Raw genomic sequence first — 24,911 nt, 5'->3', positions numbered from 1 at the left:
GTGGAGGTAGCCGGAGTTTGAAATTGAATTTTTTAATACTTTTTTTCCCCACGTTCAAGCACCACCATAACATTCAGCCTCATAATTTCTCACACTCCGAAAAGTCACATGTTTCCTGTAATTCAACTTTCTGTCACAAGAATTCCCTATTGAAGTGGACATATGTATTTTTCCCTACTACCACATCTTTAGTCCGATTCACTGTAAAATCCTGTACTGTACTGTAGTCCTTCAAGACCCGTGTTACCAGATACAAGATACTTGCATTTTCAATAAAGTGCAATATATACAGTAATTCCAAAAAACCCTATAGTATATGCCAATTTGACCCCTCCTATCAGTAAACCCCAACAAGAGTCCATCTTGCACGGCACCTGATGTGCATTGTATGACATGCCTCTTTACAGCCAGGCGGGGGCGCTGTATGGCCAGTAGCAGCTTTCCCCCCCAACTGTATGTAGTTTATTCAAAGGTAAGCCTGCTTTCTAAGATATATTATAAACGGTATATATTATAAACGGTCTGTGGTTATGTTTTGCTGTAGCAGGCGGCTCTGAGTAACATCAAATTGGGTCGGTACGGTAGTTTTCCTCAAAACAATTCGAAACTGTCGGTATGATAACTCATCACGTGCCGTGGGAGATTATCTCGTAATTGATTTGAAGGTACTTATAATAGTACAAATGTATCTTCAATTAAAGGCAGAGCAATGAAATGTTGTAGCACTAGAAAATAGATGGGTTTAGAAAAATGTTCCATCCTTTCCGACATTTCCGCTCTCCTCTCTCCCCATAGTTCAGCTAGGATGTTGTGCTTTCCATAGCGATTTTAAGGCTAACAGCCAAGTGAGTTTCCTAGCTTGTTTTGTATGAATTCATTGAAGAAATATAGTAAGAACAGTTCAACTGTAATGTTTGACACTCTATTCAAGCATTAGAAGGGTTAAATAGCTTGGATAGAATAGAAAATGCAACGCAAGGTTACCCTGTGATGGATACATGACAATTGTCATGTTACTATGACAGTAATTACTGTTGGCAACAACTTAAGGGAAGAAACAAAGTTGGTGAGAGGCGATGACGTCAATGTGGGCGGGGCCACAGGTGTGGGTGATTCTGCTAATTTTGTTATCGGTCTGATACCAATACGGAGCCAGTATGGCCATACCAGCAAGGACATTGGCATTTTTAACTTGACATTTTTCAAATTAATTTAGATTTTGCTTTAAATTGATTATATTGATAAAATTCACAATAATATCAACACACTTAATGCGCTTAATGAATATAACAATGTGAAAATATCACAATATCGATATTTGGATCGATCTTCAGCCCGCTGCTGTTAAGCAGAGTTTCTTGCAGACGCTTCATCAGAGAAGAAACGTCAAAATGAAGGCAGTGGGGAAGGAGAAGGAAGGTCCTGCAAAGTCTGATGGCAAGAAACAGAAGGATCAGGTACGTGAAGACGTTTGTGACAATGTTGCTGTGGTGTTTCAAGGCGGGAAAATGCAAAGGGCTTTCAAGTTGAGGAATTATTATTATTAGGGAATTCTACACAAATCCTACATTCCCACTCGTGCAGTGACAATAATGTCAAATGTTATCTGTGTAGCAGACACACATCACATAACCTGTGGCAACATCAGACCACCGTCCCGACAAGCAGTATATTTGTACAATATGTGCAAACATGACAAATTACACTCCAAACCACACTAATAATATCATATTCTAAGGAATACGTTGTTTTGGAGACTTAATAAGACTGAACCAAGCAGTGACTTTAAATCATAGTAAACCACAACACGAATTCGTGTTACATCAACCATAATAAAAGTAGTAAAGAAGTAATACATTGAAGGAAAGTCAGCAAAGTGTATGAATAAGTAAATGAAAGGACTTTGTGTAGGAAGAAAAGGCTGCTAAGACGTCAACGGGAAAACAGGTCAAACCAGTCGCCATTCATTAGCTTCACTTCTGAGTCACTAAACACCTTTTATATTAAACACGCTCAACTTGCCTCAACTCGGATGCATCATCGTTATTCCTGACCTTTCATCCTGCTTGTCCATCTGTTTGCCCCCCCCCCCCAACTTAACATTATGACCTTTTACTTGTTGGGATTTTTTTTTGCATGTTTGTCACACTCAAATGTTTCAGATCATCACACAAATGTACAACACAACACAACTGAACACAAAATGCTGTTTTTAAATGAATTATTAAGGGATTTAAAAAAATCCAAACCAACATGGTCCTGTGTGAAAAAGTGATTGCCCCCTAAACCTAATAACTGGTTGGGCCACCATTAGCAGCAACAACTGCAATCAAGCGTTTGTGATAACTTGCAATGAGTCTCTTCCAGCGCTGTGGAGGAATTTTGTCCCACTCATCGGAATTGTTGTCATTCAGCCACATTGGAGGGTTTTCCAGCATGAAGCGCCTTTTTAAGGTCATGCCACAGCATCTCAATAGGATTCAGGTCAGGACTTTGACTAGGCCACTCCAAAGTCTTCATCTGGTTTTTCTTCAGCCATTCAGAGGTGGACTTGCTGGTGTGTTTTGGATCATTGTCCTGCTGAAGAACCCAAGATGGTTTCAGCTTGAGGTCACTAACAGATGGACGGACATTTTGGTAGACAGCAGAATTCATGGTTCCGTTGATCACAGCAAGGCTTTCTGGTCTTGAAGCAGCAAAACAGCCCCAGACCATCACACTACCACCATCATATTTTACTGTGATGTTCCCAAAGGTCTTGGGGATCATCAAGATGTTTTCAGGCAAAATTAATGTTTTTTTGTTTAGAAGTGGTTTTTATCATGGAACTCTGCCATGCAGGCCGTTTTCGCCCAGTGTCTTTCTTATGGTGGAGTCATGAACACTGACCTTAACTGAGGCAAGTGAGTGAGGCCTGCAGTTCTTTGTATGTTGTTGTGGGGTCTTTTATAACCTCTGAGATGAGTCTTTGCTGCGCTCTTGGGGTCATTTTGGTTGACAAAGGAAGGTTCACCACTGTTGGCTGGAGTCCCAAAGCTTGAGAAATGTCTTTATAACCTTTTCCAGACTGATAGATCTCAATAAATCTCAGGTCTTAACAGTGAGGCAATCACTTTTTTCACACAGTTTACAAACTGGAAGCTATTTTGTATGTTTCTAACAAGGACCCCTTTTCTGCCCAGAGCTGGATTCCCAAACTCATCAAGAAGCGAGTGTGCACTACTTTTATTGAAGAATCCCTCAGGTAAATATCTGGTAATGTTTGTTTCTTTCGGCTTTTTCCTTACAGCGGATCTTTTTGATCCACATACTGATAATATTAATGTAAAAATAACTTTCATCACAAATTGTCTGAATAAGCAACCTTATTGTTTCCATCGTCCACCCCTATTTAAAAGACTTAAGTTTTTAACACTTGTAACATCAACAAGTGTGATTAACATTGTGTGTTTGTTGTGTGTCAGTAATCGAGAGCGGTGTCTTTGTGGCGGTGCACGGGATGTGCATACTTCCTTTGGACCAGAGGACCCCGAGGCAGCGGGGGCCAACCAGTGGAACAGCAAAGAGCACACTACTGAAAGTCCTACCGACGCCTTTGGAGAGCTGGAGTTTGCTGGAGCTGGGCGCATGCACAGTCATGTGAGTACTTAATACACACGCATTTCCTCATAGGTAGTCCAGCTTGCTACTTTGTAGAGCAGTGACATTTTGAAAAGAGGACATCGTTTTAAACCACGCCTTGTTGAGCCCAACCTTTCAACAGCAAGTACCATGCTTTTGTTTGCCGGTGAGCTGGTTGCCAAAGCATGTTTGCAAAGCCTTTTTCATTCACACACTTATGATGATCTATGTCATCATGCAAGGAAGAACCTCATGACTCATCACAATTAACTTTCCTGGCTTTACAATGTACAACCCTCCCATAACTCCATTTAAAATAATTTGTGGTTTGTAAGCACTAGACTTGCTCAAGATTTAGTTACAGCACGCACCGGAGGATGAATACTAATACTAAGAATGCAGTGTGTGCCTTGTGCGGGGCAGAAGAATACAGTGTATGCTTGCTCAGCCACACTAACAAAACATATGTATTGTTCTTTCATGTTCATTCATGAGTATGTGATGGAAAACTTGTAGAAATTCCACAATTGTTTGATTATTAATTGATTATTCCAGAGGTCATGGTTTTTGATGCAACCTGCAGACCTGCAGACTTCCATAGGCGTGGTGCATAAAGCAACGGAAGAAATGAGACACCATTGTTGACAAATGTTTGATTCTGAGTACCGTAAAACGATAGTGTTGTTTCTCACTCACATTGTTGTTTTCTGTCTAGTTTCTGCGGCTATCATGTGACACGCCGCCTCATAAAATCTACGCACTGATGACGGCGCACTGGGGATTGCCCTCACCCAATTTGGTGGTGTCTGTGGTGGGGGGCGAAGGCCATGAGAATATCAAAACATGGGTGAGAGATGTCCTGAGGAACGGGCTGGTTCGAGCTGCACAGAGCACAGGTAAACTAAAAGACTATACAAATGTAGAGTATACCATTAATAACAAAGATGGACCCACTAAATTTGAAAATGGAAAGATTTTTGGCATTGTGGCGCGCACAAGTTCATGAGGACCAGGCAGCTTTTTACTTGATGGAAGCCAATCATGAAGATGGAAAAACTAATGACAAGCTTGCATGGACTTCGTTACTAAATATAACAGTCATTAAATTCATCACACAGCAACTTAACACTCAAACGGTACCTAGGAAATATACATCACATGTACCAATATGAAATTAAATACCAGCAGCTGTATTAAAATCTACCCATAATATATTACTGCCAGAAAACCAGTTCATTGGAGGACAACATAGAAAATGGTGGATGACACGACAATGCTGCCTGTGTCCAACAGAGGGAGGCAGAGGGACGCTGACGTCATTGCAGCTCCCCAATTAATTTGTTGCTCAGACACAGCGCCTTAGGGAAATCTTTAGTTTTTTGTTATTTTTTCTTTTCAAACTCATATTGGTACATGTTGGAATATTTGTCAAGTATACCTTTTGATTGTTATGACTTGTTGATGTGTGATGAATTTAGTGTTTTTAATAATATGAATGTTGTTATGTTGTTATAGTATATATTTATATATTTATATATTTATATATTTATATATTTATATATTTATATATTTATATATTTATATATTTACATATTTATATATTTATATATTTATATATTTATATATTTATATATTTATATATTTATATATTTATATATTTATATATTTATATATACTGACCTCCAGTGGGTTGACAAGCTTATTATTAGGATTTTCATGTCATGTGGTTGATGGTCAAAATTCCCCCCCAAAAGTGTAGTTTTTCTTTAAATTTGATTTGAAACATTTAAATGTGACAAACATGCAAAAAAATCAGCAAGGGGGCAAACACTTTATCACACCAGTGTATGTTTTTAAAACCATTAAAATAATTTCCACCTTTCTCTAACCCAGGAGCTTGGATCTTTACGGGGGGTCTACGGGAAGGTGTGGCCCGCTGTGTAGGCGAGGCGGTGAGGGACCACGATGCTGCAGCTCCGACACTCTCCAAGAAAAAAGTCATAGCTGTGGGACTCGCACCTTGGGGCCTTGTATTCAACAGACAACAGCTTGTAAACACACAGGTACTCATTACGCATTGTACATTCCGTCAGCTTGCAGACTGTATATGCTGACTCTTGACTAACTTTGTCGTTCATTCGAAGGGAAGCTTCCCCGCTCGCTACTACGTCCAAAACACGTCACGTGACTCCTGCTGCCTGGACAACAACTGCCAGGCTTTCCTCCTGGTGGATAATGGAAGTAGCGGCCGAAGAGGAGGAGAGACGGCCTTTCGTGCAAGTCTTGAAGATTATATCTCTCACCAGCGCACTGGCATTAGCGGTAAGACATACTATGTACTTCATTTATACTGACTAGATCTGATTGGGGAACATGATGGCCCCCAGAAGAAGAACAACTCATGCAAAACCCCCAGGGAAATGATCAATATATGCATTACATTCGATATATTTTTATAGCACTACCGCAATGTAGTAAAAAAAAACTTATCCTGCTCTTCGGTTTTATGTGTGTTCTGCACAATAAGTAATTATGTGGATCATATTTAGATAATACTCATTCATTCATTCATTTTCCACCGCTTAGCCTCACGAGGGTCGCGGGGGTGCTGGAGCCTATCCCAGCTGTCTTTGGGCGAGAGGCGGGGTACACCCTGGACTGGTCGCCAGCCAATCACAGGGCACATATAGACAAACAACCATTCACACTCACATTCATACCTATGGACAATTTGGAGTCGCCAATTAACCTAGCATGTTTTTGGAATGTGGGAGGAAACCGGAGTCCCTGGAGAAAACCACACATGGAATCGAACTCGGGTCTCCTAGCTGTGAGGCCTGTGCGCTAAACACTCGATCGCCGTGCAACCCTTAGATGATACTAAAACAATAAATCTAAAGGTGGCCTAAGACCTTTTTACTCTTTTATTTGGGACAAAGTGCAGGACACCACTACACCCTGCAAGATTAAAGATAATACTGGAAGAAAAAGAAAGACATTGTAGCAATGTTTGTATGGAATTGTCTGTTTTCTGTTATAAGTGATATTTGTGTTCCAACAGGGAGTGGCAGTATTGAAATCCCAGTGCTGTGTATGCTCATCTCAGGAGACGCCAGCATGCTGAACGTAAGAACACCATAAGACTGTACTGGCCTCTGTCTGCATCCATCATAAGGATGGATAGGTTAGGCTGTTAGTGAGCATTCATAATACATACACCTCACAGGTTAGGCAGCATAATTATTGCACATTGCACATCTTAGAGTGGCCTTTTATTGTGGCCAAGCTAAGGCATACTTGTGCAATCATGTTGTCTAATCAGTATCATTTATGTACATCTTTGAGTTCAACTCATGAAAAACAAATGTTCCCTTCCTTGAATATTGTTCCAAGTTTGTCTAGAAAGATAACCTCCTCTTCTCCTGCTAGATCTCCTTGCAAAAGCGCACAGAATCCATGACCCCCTCTAAGATTCATTAGCATTTATACGCTTTAACCTTAAATATTGTCATGACAAAGAGTGGCCATTTTCGCTTCCTTGGGGATGGCTTTCCTTTTCTTTGGCGCACTACCACTTTGGCGACATAATGAAGTGTAAAAGTTAACCAAGGACTTTCATATTAAAATCCGATTCGAAACACAGGATAGTGACACAGAAAAAGCAAATGAAGCATAAAGCGAATCTCTCCATTAGAGAGACTGCTCCCAGATAAAATGTCACGTCATTTATTTTGTGTATATATCTGTTCTGCGTGCAGAGAGTACATGCTTCTCTGAAGAGATCTACGCCCTGGCTGGTTCTGGCTGGTACTGGTCCAGCTGCAGACCTTATCAGTGAACTTCTAGTGACTCTTCCCAGCATTTCCATCGAATCTGCAACAATGGACAGAGAGACTGTGGAAGTTCTCTGCATGGACATCCGTGACAGGGTCTGCGACAAGATCAGGAAACATTTCCCAGATGAATATGAACCGGAGAAACTGGTGGACAGTGTGAGTGTGTCTTGCACAAAAATGGATATGACAGTAAAAATATATATCCTATAACTGAATATGGAATATTAAAGTATAATTTACTATTTAAAAGACATTGCAGTTGCATGAAAGGAAATGGAATATATTCTTACGCTCCTTCTACGTTTCCAGGCTCTGGGTATTCTTTATAACAGAGAACTCATCACTGTGTTCTACTCCGCACAAGAGGGACTTGATGACTTTGATACCGTGCTCCTCAAAGCCCTTGTTAGAGGTATGTTGGACAAATAATGGGAAGTACTACTTGTAATTATGAAAACGGTATCGCAGGAGACACTTTTATGCAGTGTAACCCCAGGATTGGCTGACTCATGTCAACATAAGTTGATGTTGACATAATCAATGAATTAATGTGATTCCTCATCCCGTGATCTGATGATTGATTGCCAACTAGCCTAGTCAGTGGCGTCTATAAATAAACTACACAAATAGAGCTGGATAGTAAATAACAAAAAACTAGAACTACCACAAATTTCGGACTATTGAGCATACCAAACTGTAAGCCACACCCACCAAATTTCAAAAGAAAAATATTTTTGTACACATATGAGCCACAGAAAGACACACTATAAACCTTGCAATCCTACCTGCACTCGGTGTTCCCACCGTCACTTATTGAGTGAGATGTGACAAGCTTTTTTTCATCGCAGTTGAACGGTCCAAACAAAAAATAAAATAAAAACAAAAATATTTATTATAACAGAGGGTGTCCACAATGGGAAAAAGTAAAAAAATAACATAAACAAGCAAATAAGAAAATCTAACTAAGGTACACAGGTCTGAGGGCAAAAAATACCAAAATCAAAAACACTGTAGTAATTGACTGACAGGAAAAAAACAAAGTACAGATCTAGACCGAGGTCCGCCATCTGTTCTAGGGCCTAACCGATTACTCAATTCATCAAAACAGCGACCTTAAAATAATCATTAGTTGCAGCCCTAATAAAAGCTAAATATAATTGACACTCGCCAGCCTTGTATTTAAACTTCTTCTATGTTTCCTGTCATGCATTCTCACTTTAAGATATATGCTACAATCCTACCATGAGTGTGTGTGTATGTGTGTGTTCTGTCAAGCTAGTAAACGTTTGTCCCGTGACGCCAGTGAGTACAGGGAAGAGTTGAAACTGGCTGTGGCCTGGAACCGAGTGGACATCGCCAAAACAGAACTCTTCACAGGAAACATACAATGGGAGGTCAGAGTGGACTATTACTATTAGAAATATGAACTGTTGACCTAATATCTATTCATCTTTTTCTGTTCTTCCATCCATTCTGTCAAGTCAAGTGTATTCTATTTAGTTCATGGTGGTCTATAAGGACTACTGACTTGTAAGTTTTTTCCCCTCCTTTAGACATTTAACCTGAAGCAATGTACTAACTCATACTAGGGACTGTAAAACCGTTGTTTGGGCCGCCCTTCATGACACAATCCACCTTATGGACCACCTTATGGTTTAACACAGCCTAGTGTAATCTTAACCAATCAAATGAACGCCTCTCATTGGCTTTAAATGTGCAGGACCCATTGGACTGCGCATCAGAAGCCACAATGCAAGTCACCTTGTAAACCACCTTTATTCCTGACACATTAAACACAGAAGCAGGCTAATCCAGGCATCGTGCTTGTGATTCACCTGCCTCCATGTTCCGCCGTCACCAAATAGGATAGGACCTTTGATATATTTGCGGTATCTCTTCCTCATCCTCCTTGAGAAAAAATGAACAGTAAAAAATATATCCAATAGCCAGATTTTAACAACCAAGATTATATTAATCTTTGTTTTTAGTTGTTAATTATTAGTTGTCTAATGAGCGAAGAGTAGATATGTCTTGTGCTTTTTCTGAGGGAGTTTTCACTTCTAGAATGTTGATTTTAGGTGCGGGGGGGGGGGGGGGGGGGGGGGATTTATTTATTTAATTACCACCACGCTGCGGCACCCTGCGCTGTGCCACGAAATTAGAGCCCGCAATGTCAAGGTCAACCTCTCCATCATCATGGGCAAGACCAAAGAGCTCTGTCAATGGAACTCAAAGCCAAGAAAGTAGACTTGAATATTAGAGGTTAGATTTGGCATTACTACTATTGACAGGGTGATTGTGTTTTCAGTTTGAAGACCTGGAAGGTTCAATGACAGACGCTCTCATCAACGACAAGCCTCAGTTTGTGCGGCTCTTCTGTGAAAATGGTCTCAACATCCTGGACTATCTGACATACCAACGCTTGGAGAATCTGTATCGGTCCATCTCGGACAGCTCTGTGGCCTACCTTCTGCTCCAGAGGCGTCTGCGTGACCGACTGAATCTGGCTGGACCTCGACCCGGTCTGAACGGAGCCATAGCGGTACCACGATATAGCACACAGAGTGAAACAGCTGGACCTGCTTCACCGAATGAACTCAGCCTGTTTGAGGTGCGTTGATGAAAACAAACCTCATCCAAAAGTCGGTCCTGACAACCCGTGTGTCAACCAACGCAACATGTTTTTTTTTTTTAATGCAGGTATCACGTGTTCTGTGGGACCTGCTCGGAGATGTCTGTCAGCCATTCTACTATGGACCCCTTGGTCTGGACCCCGAAATTGGCTCTCGGACTGCGCTCAGAGTCTGTAACCAGCACTGTTCTCCACTAAAAGTTTTGCTCAATGCTTAAAAGAGGTCATTTTTGAACCAAAAAACAGACCTACTATACAGATATGAACATTAACATCTCTGCTGTTCTCTCAGCAAGTCGACAAGATGTTGCATGGGAGTTGTACATACCGGGAACAAAACTGCCTCTCTCCCTGGGCGGCGCTCTTCATCTGGGCTGTCTTGCAGAACCGCAGTGAGATGGCTGTTTACTTCTGGGAGATGGTGAGACCCCTGAAAGAAAAGTGACTATTTCATACACGCCTATGCCTAAGATATGATCAGTCTAGAATTTTTACACTAGGTTTATTGAAACTGAGAGAGAATGTAAAAAAATAGGACAAATTAAATCAAGGTTTTAATTTGTATTTGATTTAGTGGTAGTACAATGGTACTGACTGAAGCACTTTTCATTCATTCATTCATTTTCTACCGCTTTTCCTCACGAGGGTCGCGGGGGTGCTGGAGCCTATCCCAGCTGTCTTCGGGCGTAAGGCGGGGTACACCCTAGACTGGTCGCCAGCCAATCACAGGGCACATATAGACAAACAACCATTCACACTCACATTCATACCTATGGACAATTTGGAGTCGCTAATTAACCTAGCATGTTTTTGGAATGTGGGAGGAAACCGGAGTACCCGGAGAAAACCCACGCATGCACAGGGAGAACATGCAAACTCCACACAGAGATGCCCGAGGGTGGGATTGAACCCTGGTCTCTGTGAGGTCTGTGCGCTAACCCCTAGACCACCGTGCCGCCCTGAAGCACTTTTTTCTATAGGAAATTAACTGTATGTAAATCCAACAAAATACCTTTCATAATCAATAATTGTAGTTTAACATGCAGAAAACAATGCAAAATAAACGAGGAATGAAACGGATAAATGAAGATTTAACATTACTTTGACTTTTATTGAAGACTCTTGTCGGCGAAGACATCAAAGAGTTGTGAGGCAGAAGGGGATCTTGGTTTTGCGATGGATTCTTTCTTGAATTTATGAGTGTTTCTTACCTTCTTTATGAAATTGATGGCACTCACAGCATTCTTTTGCCCCATGGTGGGTTATTTAGTCACACTCACACAATTAAAAAATGCTGAGTCCATAGGGTGCTTTGTTTGGGAACTTATGATACAGTACAAGGGAAAGTTTGTTATGCCTAATATTGGATGATAACCAAGACAGTGTACAAAAACCAGGGCAAAAAAATGTAGGTGAAAGTTTTCATAGATAATTTGCTGGCCAGAGCTAACATTGTGTTTGTTGCTGGTCAGGCAGGCGAGTCGGTGTTGAGTGCCCTGGGTGGATGTAAGCTGCTGAGGGAACTTTCTAAACTGGAGAGTGAGACTGACAACAAGATGGCCATGAAAGAACTGGCACAGAAGTTTGAGGATCTTGCGCACGGTGAGTCCTATGATTATCACAGACGGATTCCAGAGTTGTCATCAAGTAGAATGGTGTTTAGTTGCAGGCTGGGATGTAAGAATCTCATATGGATCCCAGTTTTGGCCCTTTGTGCGATTGAGTTTGACACCCCTGCCATAAGGCATTGTATCTGCGCTTCGGCTTTTTTGGCTCACTCTGGTGAACAGAGGCAGCAATCACTCTTCTGACAAAACTAATGCTGTATGCACTCTTACTTTTGATGAAGGATTCACTTTTCATTGTGTCGGTCTTGGTGCTGTTCAGATGTATTTGGAGAATGTTACCAGAGCAGTGAGCGTCGCTCCTTCACCCTCCTGATAAGAAAGTCTCCAGTGTGGGCTGGAGCAACATGTCTGCAGATGGCAACTGCGGCTGATGCTCGCCAGTTCTTCAGCCATGATGGCGTTCAGGTAGATTCTAACCTCACTTTTGGGCTTTATTAGTACCGACGGTGTATGTATAAGCTGCTACTTTTTAATGAAACTTTGAACGCAGAGGTGGCTAACTTAGGCTAACTTAAAGTGTAATCTCATGATATCGCCTTTCCTTCAGAACTATTAAAATGCTGTGCTGCTGTCAGTCAAGACATAGTAGCTCCAATCACAAGCACACACAACCAGCTTGTCCACCCATTGTAAGTCAGTATATATATATATAGTATATATATACGTATACCAGGATAACAATATAACTTACTCAAAGAACACTTTACTAACAGCACTAAATTCACCACACACCATCATAACACTCAAAAAGTTGACATGCAAATATACAAACATGTCCCAATATGACTTCAAAATAAAATAACCCCAACATTTAAAAGTTTTTCCATAAAGCATTGTCGGAGCAACACAATTGGGGTACTGAAATGGTGTCAGCTTCCTATTTTTGCTTTGGGCTCCAGGTCCTGGCTCTCTGGTAGACTGAAGCAGCATTGTCGCACCATTTTGTTTTTTATGCGATTCTCCAATGAATGGGTTTCTCAAACGAAATGCATTGTGCCACAAAAACACTTTGTTTTTTTCATATAAAATTTGCATTGATACATGTTTGTAGATATCTGAATAACATTTGAGTGTTAGTTGCTGTGTGATGAGCTTAATGTTGTACACTGTTATATTACGTAATGGCCTCCTGCATTTCCCAATGTATCCAGGTTCCACTGTATTACCATTTCAGATGAAATGCAACAGGGCAGCTAGGCAGATTAGCAACATCAAATGTTGTGATGTCGGTTCAGAACTTTTGTGGTAACATTGCTGCTCTCTGCTCTAGTCATTGCTGTCCCACATCTGGTGGGGCAGCATGGACAGAAGTACTGAGGTTTGGAAGCTGTTGATCTCCTTCTTCATGCCCCCTCTCATCTACACCGACTTAATCAGCTTCAGGTCAGTGTCATGCTATCAATATTCTCCATTCTCTAATGGAGACTTCCAGATTCAGAGGCTCATTTATAGAGTGTGTGTGTGTGTGTGTGTTATAGGAAGCACGAAGAAGAGGTGAATCCAGTGGAGGTCCATCACAAAGACGATGACATTCTGGAGGGGAATGATACCTCTGCCTTCCCCCTTGCTGACATTATACACAAGTAAATGAGCCATTCTGTTGAATCTGTGGAATTTGCATTTTGCAACTCCCTCAAAATAAGCTTACATTTTCGTTTTTTTTTTTCTTCTGAATCTGATAATACACACATTGAACTATTCAAAATGTGTACTGGGTAGAATTGCTCCAATAGATTGGCCACCAATCAATATCATCTGATTTCCGTAAAAAATTGTGTGATCGCATATGCCGTTGAATGCCTTTCAACGCCAATCGCTAGCACTGGCTAGCACTGGCTAGCACTGGCTAGCAATGGCTAGCACTGGCTAGCACTGGCTAGCACTGGCTAGCACTATTGCAGCCAGGTGGGATGTTCACAAGCCTTTTCCAAGCCTAACTCTTTGTGTTGGCTTTTAGTGATGAGGATGCTGAGGAGTACAGGGCTCTAAAAGAAAACCTGAAAGGTGGGTTTACATCAGGTTACAATGACATGGAGGTTGTGGTGAATGATGACACAAAAATGTACTCATACCCGTCTTACCCTGTCTTTATTTCAGCCTCTTTACCATCCGGAATCAGGAAACAGTTCATTGTGACACGGTGGAGGCAGTTTTGGTTCGCCCCTGTCACCTCCTTCCTGGGCAACGTGCTGATGTACTTCCTGTTTCTGTGCCTCTTTGCCTACATCCTGTTGATGGATTTCAAGCCCCCGCCTCCCAGAGGCCCGTCCTCTCTGGAGTTTGTGCTTTACTTTTGGGTTTTTACATTACTCTGTGAAGAAATCAGACAGGTTGGTGGTTAAGAAATCCAAACCATGCAGTGGAACTTGTTTAAGTCAGTCCCGCTTATGTCAACAATCCGTTTGTGTCATCAAATTTAAGACCCAAAGGGGCCTTTCGATAAACAATGCGTCCGTGTATGTCAATATGTGTTGTAGTTCTCTTAAAATCACCATAATGAAACGACAACAGCAACATAACTACCATCTATTTACACTATTTTTCAAGACCACAACAGTTCTGTTAAAAACGAGTATAGAATATTATATGAAAACCTAGTTTTGTTTTTGGTTATGTCGATGACAACTTATGTCGATGTGAGTCCGAGGTGCATGGACTTGAACGGGTTCCACTGGACTGGTTTTAATTTGAAATGTGATTAATTATTTTTGGCCGCACGGTGGCCGAGTGGCTAGCATGTTGGCCGAGTGGCTAGCATGTTGGCCGAGTGGCTAGCATGTTGGCCGAGTGGCTAGTATGTTGGCCGAGTGGCTAGCATGTTGGCCTCAACAGTCAGGAGATTGGGAAGATCTGGGTTTTAAGATTGCATGAGTGGGTTTTCTCCAGGTACTCCGGTTTCCTCCCACATTCCCAAAACATGCTAGGTTAATTGGCGAGTCCAAATTGTCCATAGGTATGAATGTGAGTGTGAATGGTTGTTTGTCGAAATGTGCCCTGTGATTGGCTGGCCACCAGATAGGGTCCAGCAACATAAGCAGCAATGAAATGGATAGATGAATTATTTTCTGAAGTATATTATTTCATATAATATTTCACATAACTCTTCTTCTCTCTCTGATTGACAGATCTTCTTTGTGTTCAGCAACTTTGTGCTCCAGAGGATGAAGAATTACATCCAGGATATGTGGAATCAGTGTGACATCACAGCCATCATAATCTTCATTTGTGCTCTCTGCTGCAGGTAACTGAATAGCAAAACATATCTGAGTATCATACTGTATCTCATTAATTTGTTTCTGAATTTGTAACCATGAGGGGTTGATGATACCACCTTTTATTTTGTTGATCAGATACCAATTCAATACAGATGTGATACATTTTACTTACAAGATTTTTTTCCCCCCCAGAATGTTCCCATGGTCGTTCAAGTTTGGCCGAGCGCTGATGGCCATCGATTTTATGGTCTTCACTCTGCGTCTGATCCATATCTTTGCTGCCCACAAACAGCTCGGGCCCAAGATTATCATTGTCGGCAAAATGGTGACTCACACGATCACTAAAAATCAAAAGGAGTAGAAATATGACACAAAATCAAAACCATAACAATCTTGTTTCCCTCCTTCCCTCAGATGAAAGACATTTTCTTCTTCCTCTTTTTCTTGGCTGTTTGGGTCGTCGCCTATGGAGTAGCCAACCAGGCGCTTCTCTACTCATACGATCCTCGTCCCAACTGGGTATTTCGTCGGGTCTTCTACAGACCATATCTGTATATTTTCGGACTCATTGACGTCAATGAAGTGGATGGTGAGTGGCTTTCCTGTTAGTTTCATTTGGATGCTCTACTCATTGCAAGTGAATTTAGAGACATTTAGAAAGCCAATCAGGAGCCAATCACAAACTATGAAAATGCGGGAGGTCATTACTCAATATATAGTACTTTGATTCACGGTGTCATCTTAGAAAGAATGCTAAAATCATCACACAACAACTTAACACTCAAAAGGTAGGTAAGAAACATACAATACAAGTACCAACAAGAGTTTAGAATAAAATAAAACACTGCAATGATTAATTCAGCTGCCTCTGTTCACCAGAGGGCTCAACCACTCGACTTCCTCCAGTGTGGTTGCACCAGCGCACACTGTATTCATCCACCCATCATCCACCCACACTGTAACAAATTCTCAAGCAAGTCTCATATTTATGGAAATTATGTATTTAATTCAACTGTGGGAGCGCGTCACACAAAATGTTGTAAACCGAGGATTACCTGTATTTCATAAGGATGACATGAAGTAGTCACACAGTGAACTTTTTCACTTTCAAAACATGCACTTATTTTCCATGCAGCTGATTTGTTTGGAGAAAAGAACTGTACAAACAATGTGACACTAATCAAAGCGGGGCGGGAGCCCTGTGTGAACACCGATGCCAACTGGCTGGTTATCGTCCTCCTGGTCATCTATCTATTTGTTACCAACATACTGCTCATCAATCTCCTCATTGCCATGTTAAGGTACGCTCTCATGATTCATTTCATCCCAACAGGGAACAAACAACAACCAAAATGTGCTTTGTCCTTCACCGTCCACAGTTACACCTTCACCATAGTTCAGGAGCGCAGTGACATCTACTGGAAGTTTCAGCGTTACAACCTGATCGTGGAATACCATTCCAGACCTTGCCTGGCACCGCCATTCATCATCATTTCACATCTCAATCTTTTTATCAAGCGATGCATCCGCCGTATACCTTCAAAAAAGAAAAAGCACTTTGGTGAGAACTGCACGAATCACCAAAACAAAAATGAGTCATGTCTTTGTAGTTTGAACATCGCTCCCTCACTCCCTCACTCCCTCATTCCCTCACTCCCTCACTCCCTTACTCCCTCACTCCCTCACTCGCTAATATTCATGGTTGACTTATGGCCAATCAGTTATATGTAGCATTGTGGTCATCATTAATGTATGAAGTGAAAAAAAGTCATCCTCCCATTCCGTGTGGAAGTGGTAGGTTTTTGGCTTCTTACTTTGTCCTTCTTCTCCACGCCGTTTGAAACCATTTCTTGAGTTTAAAGGGGACCTATTTTGCTCATTTTTCTGCCCTTTGTTGAGTTGTGGATTCCTATAGAACAGTTACACACGATAACCCACACATAAAGCTTTCTGGATCTTCCAGATTCTGCACCTCTTTGTGCAGCATTTTCATGGATTTCCAGGCACGCACACTCCACTGTGATTGGTCACAGTCCCAAGCACTCCTGAGGACTTCCGGATACGTAGGCCGCATTTACTGAGTGCTAGCAATCTGTAGCCCCTTATAAGGAAGTCTGGATCGCATTGACGTCACAAATCTTGGCGTGAGAAGAAACTCTCTGAAACCGAACAATCAGAGCCAACTCAAACTTCCAAATATGCAAACCTCAATAACTGAAACTTTGGCATCATTTAACATGAGAAAACAACATTCTAACTACAGTTATAGGTCGGAAAAGTAGAAAAAGCATAATAGGTACCCTTTAAAATAAACAAATTGGAGGCTAACTATTTAGCTCAGTACCGTGGTGTGTGTCAAGAGGCAATCATTTCTTGTGTCCCCAGTGTTGCCAACTTGGCTGTTTTGTCGATAGATCTGGTGACATTCCAACCCCTCTTGATGACAAATTTTGTCAAAAGTAACTCGTGACAAATCTCACCACTTTTTCTGGAATGGTTGAGGAGTTTTCTGGTATTTGAGGACTTAAAAGTGAAAGCACGTGTTGTTCAGCATTTTGTATTTTCATTTACCATCCAAGAATCAAATTTATTTGTACTTCTAAACATAATTAAGGTGTTGGAATGCTTGCAGTATTTTATGAAACATATGCAAATTAGATGATGCCGTCATCTACCGACTTCTAGGACAGCCAATAGCTACTTTTCTTCCTGAGAAGTTGGCAACAGTGTGTTTCCCTTCAGTGATCCCATGGCCTGTGCATTAGTAAAGAAAGAGTAAATAAAAAATTGGAGTGTAAAGGTGACTGTAGGGGTGTTATTTCATGTCTGCAGGGCTCCAATAATGGTAAAAATCATATTTGGAAAGTCATAAACAGTTTTTCTATACAATGAAAATATTCAATTTATTAATATTGAATCCTACTTTGCGGGAATTCACTTATCACAGTCGCTCTTATGTCAATGTCAGTCAGCCAATCCGAGGGCTGTCAAGTCGGACCATAAATAATCTTTGTTGCACATACGAACTCAAAGAAATGTATGCATTCCCTTTTTAAACTGCAGTAGAGATCATTGGTACTATACAGTTGGGAAAATAAGTATTTGATAGAGTAATAGCCATCCAGACATTTTTTATACTTTGTTTGATTGCTTTTACTGTTTTTATCTGTTATCAGTTTTGGAGCTGCAGGATACCGAGGCCAGCCGACTCAACATGTGGGAGGCGATCCAAAAAGAAAACCTTCTCTCGGCTGAGAACAAGCGACAGCGGGAGAGTGACACGGAACGCCTTAAACGTACTTCTACCAAGTAAGTTTGCCATATTGACCTGATTATAAAATTATATATTTATTATAATATTCTATTTATAATATTATATTTAATATAATATTAATATGATATATTAAACAGGGGCGGCACGGCAGTCGAGTGGTTAGTGCGCAGACCTCACAGCTAGGAGACCAGGGTTCAATTCCACCCTCGGCCATCTCTGTGTGGAGTTTGCATGTTCTCCCCGTGCATGCGTGGGTTTTCTCCGGGTACTCCGGTTTCCTCCCACATTCCAAAAACATGCTAGGTTAATTGGCCACTCCAAATTGTCCATAGGTATGAATGTGAGTGTGAATGGTTGTTTGTCTATATGTGCCCTGTGATTGGCTGGCCACCAGTCCAGGGTGTACCCCGCCTCTGGCCCGAAGACAGCTGGGATAGGCTCCAGCATCCCCCGCGACCCTTGTGAGGATAAGCGGTAGAAAATGAATGAATGAATGAATATTAAACAGGACCAACAGCAGGTCACACTTCCACACACATACATATACCTATCAGTATGCAGCATCACTCCTCCATATTGTACTATGATACAATATGTTTGTACATGTCATTTTGCATGTTTTACTAGTTTGATCTCGCCAGTCTAATGCCACTATGTCAATAGTTTACTTCACCTAATTTATGTGCGTGTTTGTGCAGGGTGGACAGTGTGCTGAAGCAGATGACAAAGAACTGTGACCACGAACAGCGTTTGCAACTCCTTGAGACAGAGGTTGGCACTGCATGGATACTGTACATTCCGGATCCATTCATTGTGTTTAGCACTTAGCTGCCACGGGGCTGAGGCATAATACCGAGCTTAAATATACGTGAATGAGTCTTTGCCTTGATTTACCGCAAGTTACATGTCATACCAGCTCACCTCATGTAACTCCAAAACACGCCAATGACTTCAGCGGTTTTCATTGGCTGTGTCTCAATTGGAATACTTCAGTCAGTATATTTCAATAAGCATACTGTGTACAGCAGGGGTGCTCACACTTTTTCAGCATGCGAGCTACTTTTAAAATGACCGAGTCAAAATGATCTACCCACCACAAAAATGCAAAACATCTATTTATTTTCAAATGTATTGAGGATTATTTGTACGTACAATGTATGTTGATGTACCTTACATAACCAAATGAGCCAATATTGCAAAACACACATAATTAACTATTAACATTTTTTGTAATTACCTGAGTTTACTTTGATGACTTGCACTGAATTGAACCAGCCAGGGATGCATAGTCCGGACAGTAGCTGCTGATAGCCAGCCTCAAGCACACTTCCAAATGTTTATCAGTCATGGATAATATCCGTATCATAATATCCGTATAATATTCCATATCCGTATGGAAGTGATATGTTTTTTGCCTTTTTACTTGGTCCAGTTTTTGCCTTTTTACTTGGTCCAGCTCCTTCACTCATTTTAGTGACCATAAACTTTAGCGAGGGCTTAAAATCTCGCAATTCGCCGACTAGCTTAGCACTTTGCATCGTTGTTTACGCATGAGCGGTGACCTAAAGGTCAAAATTCAGTTGTCATCTGACTGGTTGTCCTGTATGTCAATCAAGTAACGGGGATGGATGATAGGCTGACATCGTAAGTTCTGCTGCACTTAGAGACGTTGTTTTTTATTTGATTGGTCACCCGAAGGGCAACATTCAGTTGTCATCTGAATGGCTGCCCTGTATATCAATCAAGTGACGGCATTGATGCGAGGATGATATTTTTTTAATGTCACGCCGCGATCGACCAGCGATCGACCAGTACCACCTCCGCGATCGACCGGTAGCTCGCGATCGACTTAATGAGCACCCCTGGTGTACACTGTGTACTCAGTTCATAACAGTGTAGTGCTGTCCTACATCTATTAGTGCTGTTGTGCACTTAACGGCAATGATGATCATAATATTGACTCATGTCACGTATACTGTATGTTGTAAATTCCCTCGTAAATGTCATGTTAGAGTACATACAGTACAGGCACTGATCAGGGCAGACTTCACCTCGGGTTTTGTACCAGGCAACTTGCGGGGAAACTAAGGGGTCCTCTGTAGGACCACAGCCGAGCCGCCCCGGGCACATTAGAAAACTTGTCCTTGTACTATATACTATATGTCTGTTCACGTTAGTGATAAAGGTGAGTTAATGTGTTATTAACAATCGTTCGTTCGTGACTGCATTTATATGCAAATTAGACGGCGAATAGCGCCGATTGTTTGTGTGCGCCTGTGTATTATGCTGACGTTTGAAGTGCTAGCTAACCTATTGGCGCCCTTTTCGTCACAAAGCCATATATATATGTGTGTGTGTGTAAATTAGCATGTGCTCCTCGAAGCTTGTGACTTACATTTATGTTAATGTTCATTCATTGCACAAACCAGACTCATTAAGACATTATACTTCTCACAAATTAACCTGTAGATGGAAATTGGATTGTAAAGAAACAAAGTCCATTTAGCTATGTTACTGTGTCCGGACTCTCTGACCAGAGTTCTGGTGTGGATGAGGTGCTCCCGCGAACCCACTTAACACGCATACAGTCAGCTCCCCCCCACACCAAGTGCTCAAAAATGAGACATAGACACACTGTGAGGTGGCACTTCAGGGGAGATGCAGAATCTTGAAATAAACGTAAGAAAATCATTTTTAAAAAATCTTCTTAATTAACTTCAGTTATGTTTAAAGGCAAATACAATAACTGTAGTGCCTACAGAAAGAGGGTAGGATGCAATACAATACAATACACCAGAAAGGCAAACCTTTCCGTTAGCTTGACATTGAGGTTTTGCACCAATTTTGGATCCACATTAGCAATAAAATGACTGCAGTAATTTAACCACATAGTAAAACAAAATAATTATGATGCAATGAGTTTAGTCGTCCTATTTTTGGAGCAATCCTAATTTTCACACAAGTACGAACAAAACATGGCAAACTCTCATGGAAGAGCTTTTCTTTCTAGTTTGTATGCCGTCAGCACTGAGCCGTACTGTCTCGTAGATGGAGTACTGCTGCAACGCCCTCTCCTGGATGATGGATGCTATGTCTCAGAGTAACGTCATTCAAGCCAGCCGCCCCCCTCCACTCTTAAGAGGTAACGCATCCTTCACACACCGACTGAGGACTTTTTCAACACTTCTCATTTTGTCGAGATTCACTGATGCATGTCCACTGTCTTTATTTTCTTTGTTGGGCAGATCTGTCTCCAAGCTGAACTTCTTAAAAAGAGACATGCACGAGTGCACACACACACACACACTGTATACTCAGGGTCAAATGATTATTATTTGCCTCCTAATGTAAACTCTTGCCTGGGTTGATCATGTTTACATTAAACAATATTTTCTACAGGGATAAGGACTAGCTTGCTACAGTGGTGTGGAAAAATGTTTTCCCCCTTTCTGATTTTTGTTTGTTACACTTAAATGTTTTTAAACAACACAACTCAACACAAAATTCCGAGATGGATTTGCTGGTGTGTTTTGGATCATTGTCCTGCTGCAGAACCCAAATTGGTTTCAGCTGGAGGTCACCAACAGATGGCCGGACATTTTGGTAGACAGCGGAATCCATGGTTCCATTTATCACAGCAAATCTACCAGGTCCTGAAGCAGCAACACCAGTCCAGCACACTACCACCACCATATTTTACCTTTTACCTCTTTTTCTGAACTGCAGCATTACTCGTAAGCCAGATGTAATAGGACACACACGTCTCAAAAGTTCAACTTTTGTCTCATCAGACCACAAGAGTATTTTCCCCAAAGGTCTTGGGGATCATCAAGATGTTTTCTGGCAAAATTGAGATAAGCCTTAATGTTCTTTTTGTCCAGAAGTGGTTTTGGTCTTGGAACTCTGCCATGCAGGCCATTTTTTGCCCAGTGTCTTTCTTATGGTGGAGTCATCAACACTGACCTTAACTGAGGCATGTTAGACCTGCAGTTCTTTGGATGTTGTTGTGGGGTCTTTTGTGACCTCTTAGACGTCGTTGCTGCGCTCTTGGGGTCACTCTTGGGAAGATTCACCACTGTTCCATATTTTGGCCATTTATGGATAATGGCTCTCACAATGGTTTGCTGGAGTCCCAAAGCTTTAGAAATGGCGTTGTAACCCTTTCTACCTAATAAATCTCAATTAATCTCAGTGAAGTTATGTTTTGACAACAGGGCTGATCACTTTTTCACTCAGGATCATATAGGTTTTGATTTTTTTTCTCCCTTAATAATAAAAAGTTTCATTGATGCTAACTAAAAATGCTAACTAATATTTAAATTGTTTGGTGATATACGTATAACATTTACTGTATGTGTGACAAACATGCAAAAAAAGAAATCAGGAAGGGGGCAAACACGTTTTCACACCACTGTATGTTCATTGTTTTTGGGGTGATGTTTGGGATGACCCGCAAAACGCCTATTGTCATGTTTTTATTTGTTGTCATTTCCTGTTTCCGTCTGCATTTCCTGTTTGTCTTAGCTTTCCTCCACAGATGCCCTGGCTGTGTCTCAAATCAAGTCAGTACACTTCAGTAAGTACACTGTGTACACTGCGTAGCTTCAGGGTACTCATAGAGCATTTCATTGAGTGGTATTTGCATACAGTGTAAACACACTTACAGTTTGCATTCAAAATGCAAAAAGTATGCAAATGAAGACACGGCCCCTGACTTTTGAGACGCTGGTTCGTCTGAATACAGTTTGGAATACTGTTTGGATTTTGCCCTCTCTGGTTGCGACCATGACCATTTCAGGGTGTACCCTGCCTCTTGCACGGAGTCAGCTGGGATAGGCTCCAGCATACCCCCTATTTAGGATAAGCAGTATAGAACATGGATGCTTTTGTGCAGCACTTTGTGATCCTCTGTACCTTGTCTTGTCTCCTGTTGCAACATCACCTTTTGCCTTCTTATTGCTTCTATTTATTCTGCTTATCATAAAAGACTTATTTCTGCACAAGCTGCCTCGGTCTCTGCATGCCGGGGTCCAAAACCAAATGCCTGTGCTGATAATACGTACTGATGTTCTTGATGGGAAGATAGTGTGTTAAAGATTTTTAAATAAACTGTGGAAAATACCAAGTGTTGTCTTTGTTTTATTCTTCCAAAATATGTTGACCTGTTCAAGTACCCCCCAAAACAATCTACCTGTATGCCATCATGGAGTTGTTGTGAGGAGATTACATTGCAAATATCGCTGGGGTGGGCGATACTGCACTTCTTCTATCAATCCTATACCAAGTTAATACAGGGCCACTATTGCTGATACAAAAACAACAGGACCAAGATTTTAGGCAAACATTTATTATAATCAACAATTGAATAACAATTAATACAACAATACAATCAAATACATACAAGAAAATTGAACAATATAAACAAAATAATACAATTACCCTATTTTTTATTACAAGTAAGTCAAGTAAATTGTGCAAAATAACTAAACAAAAGCAATGTTGGTGTTGTGTTTTGCTGTGTTTTTCTTCCATTAAAACCACGCAGCCTGCATTTGAATATCAGTGAGTAGTAAAGATTAAGTAATTAAGAAAAGTAATGTAATTTTAGTAGCATACAGTTATATTAAATTCATTTGTAATATTTTAAATTTGTAATAGGAGAAACAAACAAAACAAAATAAAGTTGTAATTTTTGGAAAATTAGGGTGGGGAAAATGTTACATTATGGGAGATTATTTCTGAAAAAAATTGAATGAAAAAAATGTTTTTACAATTTTTTTTAAATGAGCAAAAATGTGGAAAAAATAGTGGAGTTGATATTAATAGGCTTTTCACCTACAGTATATCACAGAACTGTGGTGCATTATTTTTCTTGAAATACATGACTGGTCAAAAGTATTAGAACACCTTCATTTTTCCATTCATTCATTCATTCATTTTCTGCCGCTTATCCTCACGAGGGTCGCGGGGCTGCTGGAGCCTATGCCAGCTGTCTTCAGGCGAGAGGCGGGGTACACCATCACAGGGTACATATAGACAAACAACCATTCACACTCACATTCATACCTATGGACAATTTGGAGTGGCCAATTAACCTAGCATGTTTTTGGAATGTGGGAGGAAACCGGAGTACCCGGAGAAAACCCACGCATGCACGGGGAGAACATGCAAAATCCACACAGAGATGGCCGAGGGTGGATTCATTTTTCCAGTCATTGAAATTGAAGTTGGGGCGGCACGGTGGTCTAGGGGTTAGCGCACAGACCTCACAGCTAGGAGACCAGGGTTCAATCCCACCCTCGGGCATCTCTGTGTGGAGTTTGCATGTTCTCCCCGTGCATGCGTGGGTTTCCTCCCACATTCCAAAAACATGCGAGGTTAATTGGTGACTCCAAATTGTCCATAGGTATGAATGTGAGTGTGAATGGTTGTTTGTCTATACGTATGTGCCCTGTGATTGGCTGGCGACCAGTCCAGGGTGTACCCCGCCTCTCGCCCAAAGACAGCTGGGATAGGCTCCAGCACCCCCCGCGACCCTCGTGAGGAAAAGCGGTAGAAAATGAATGAATGAATGAATGAAATTGAAGTTGTTCAAATCCAATCAATAGCTTGAAAAGCTTCAAAGGTCGCTATGTGGCTCTCGCTGGAAAAGGTTTGGACACCCATGAAATGATATTATATGATTCAGAATGATATGAAAGTCAT

At 41.2% G+C, this 24,911-nt stretch overlaps 1 protein-coding gene across 1 annotated transcript; it reads left to right on the top strand.

Moving 5' to 3' along the window:
* The first annotated feature begins 420 nt into the window (after positions 1-420).
* Positions 421-23,315, top strand: trpm4a (transient receptor potential cation channel, subfamily M, member 4a). Its single transcript, XM_058049934.1, has 29 exons — positions 421-472; positions 1,365-1,457; positions 3,183-3,244; positions 3,465-3,639; positions 4,337-4,517; positions 5,515-5,684; positions 5,766-5,943; positions 6,683-6,747; positions 7,380-7,613; positions 7,767-7,869; positions 8,733-8,851; positions 9,766-10,068; positions 10,158-10,259; positions 10,382-10,510; positions 11,562-11,691; positions 11,977-12,122; positions 12,988-13,100; positions 13,196-13,300; positions 13,675-13,721; positions 13,815-14,047; positions 14,843-14,958; positions 15,125-15,257; positions 15,347-15,521; positions 16,068-16,233; positions 16,312-16,493; positions 18,109-18,241; positions 18,905-18,977; positions 21,255-21,348; positions 21,452-23,315. The coding sequence occupies exons 1-29, from the start codon at positions 425-427 to the stop codon at positions 21,466-21,468; spliced, it is 3,825 nt and encodes a 1,274-aa protein (XP_057905917.1). The 5' UTR covers positions 421-424; the 3' UTR covers positions 21,469-23,315.
* The last annotated feature ends 1,596 nt before the right edge of the window (positions 23,316-24,911 follow it).

This window comes from Doryrhamphus excisus, chromosome 15 (assembly GCF_030265055.1).
Source record: "Doryrhamphus excisus isolate RoL2022-K1 chromosome 15, RoL_Dexc_1.0, whole genome shotgun sequence".
In the NCBI taxonomy this organism is placed as follows: Eukaryota; Metazoa; Chordata; class Actinopteri; order Syngnathiformes; family Syngnathidae; genus Doryrhamphus; species Doryrhamphus excisus.
Note: the sequence above shows the minus strand (reverse complement) of the source record. Positions and strands in the feature narration are given on the sequence as shown.

Excerpts from the sequence above, each read along its gene's own strand:
- trpm4a (XM_058049934.1), top strand. The coding sequence starts at position 425 with ATGGCCAGTAGCAGCTTTCCCCCCCAACTGTATGTAGTTTATTCAAAG. Across the intron at positions 4,518-5,514 it reads TCGAGCTGCACAGAGCACAG|GAGCTTGGATCTTTACGGGG; the intron begins GTAAACTAAAAG and ends TCTCTAACCCAG. Across the intron at positions 10,260-10,381 it reads GCTCTCGGACTGCGCTCAGA|CAAGTCGACAAGATGTTGCA; the intron begins GTCTGTAACCAG and ends CTGTTCTCTCAG.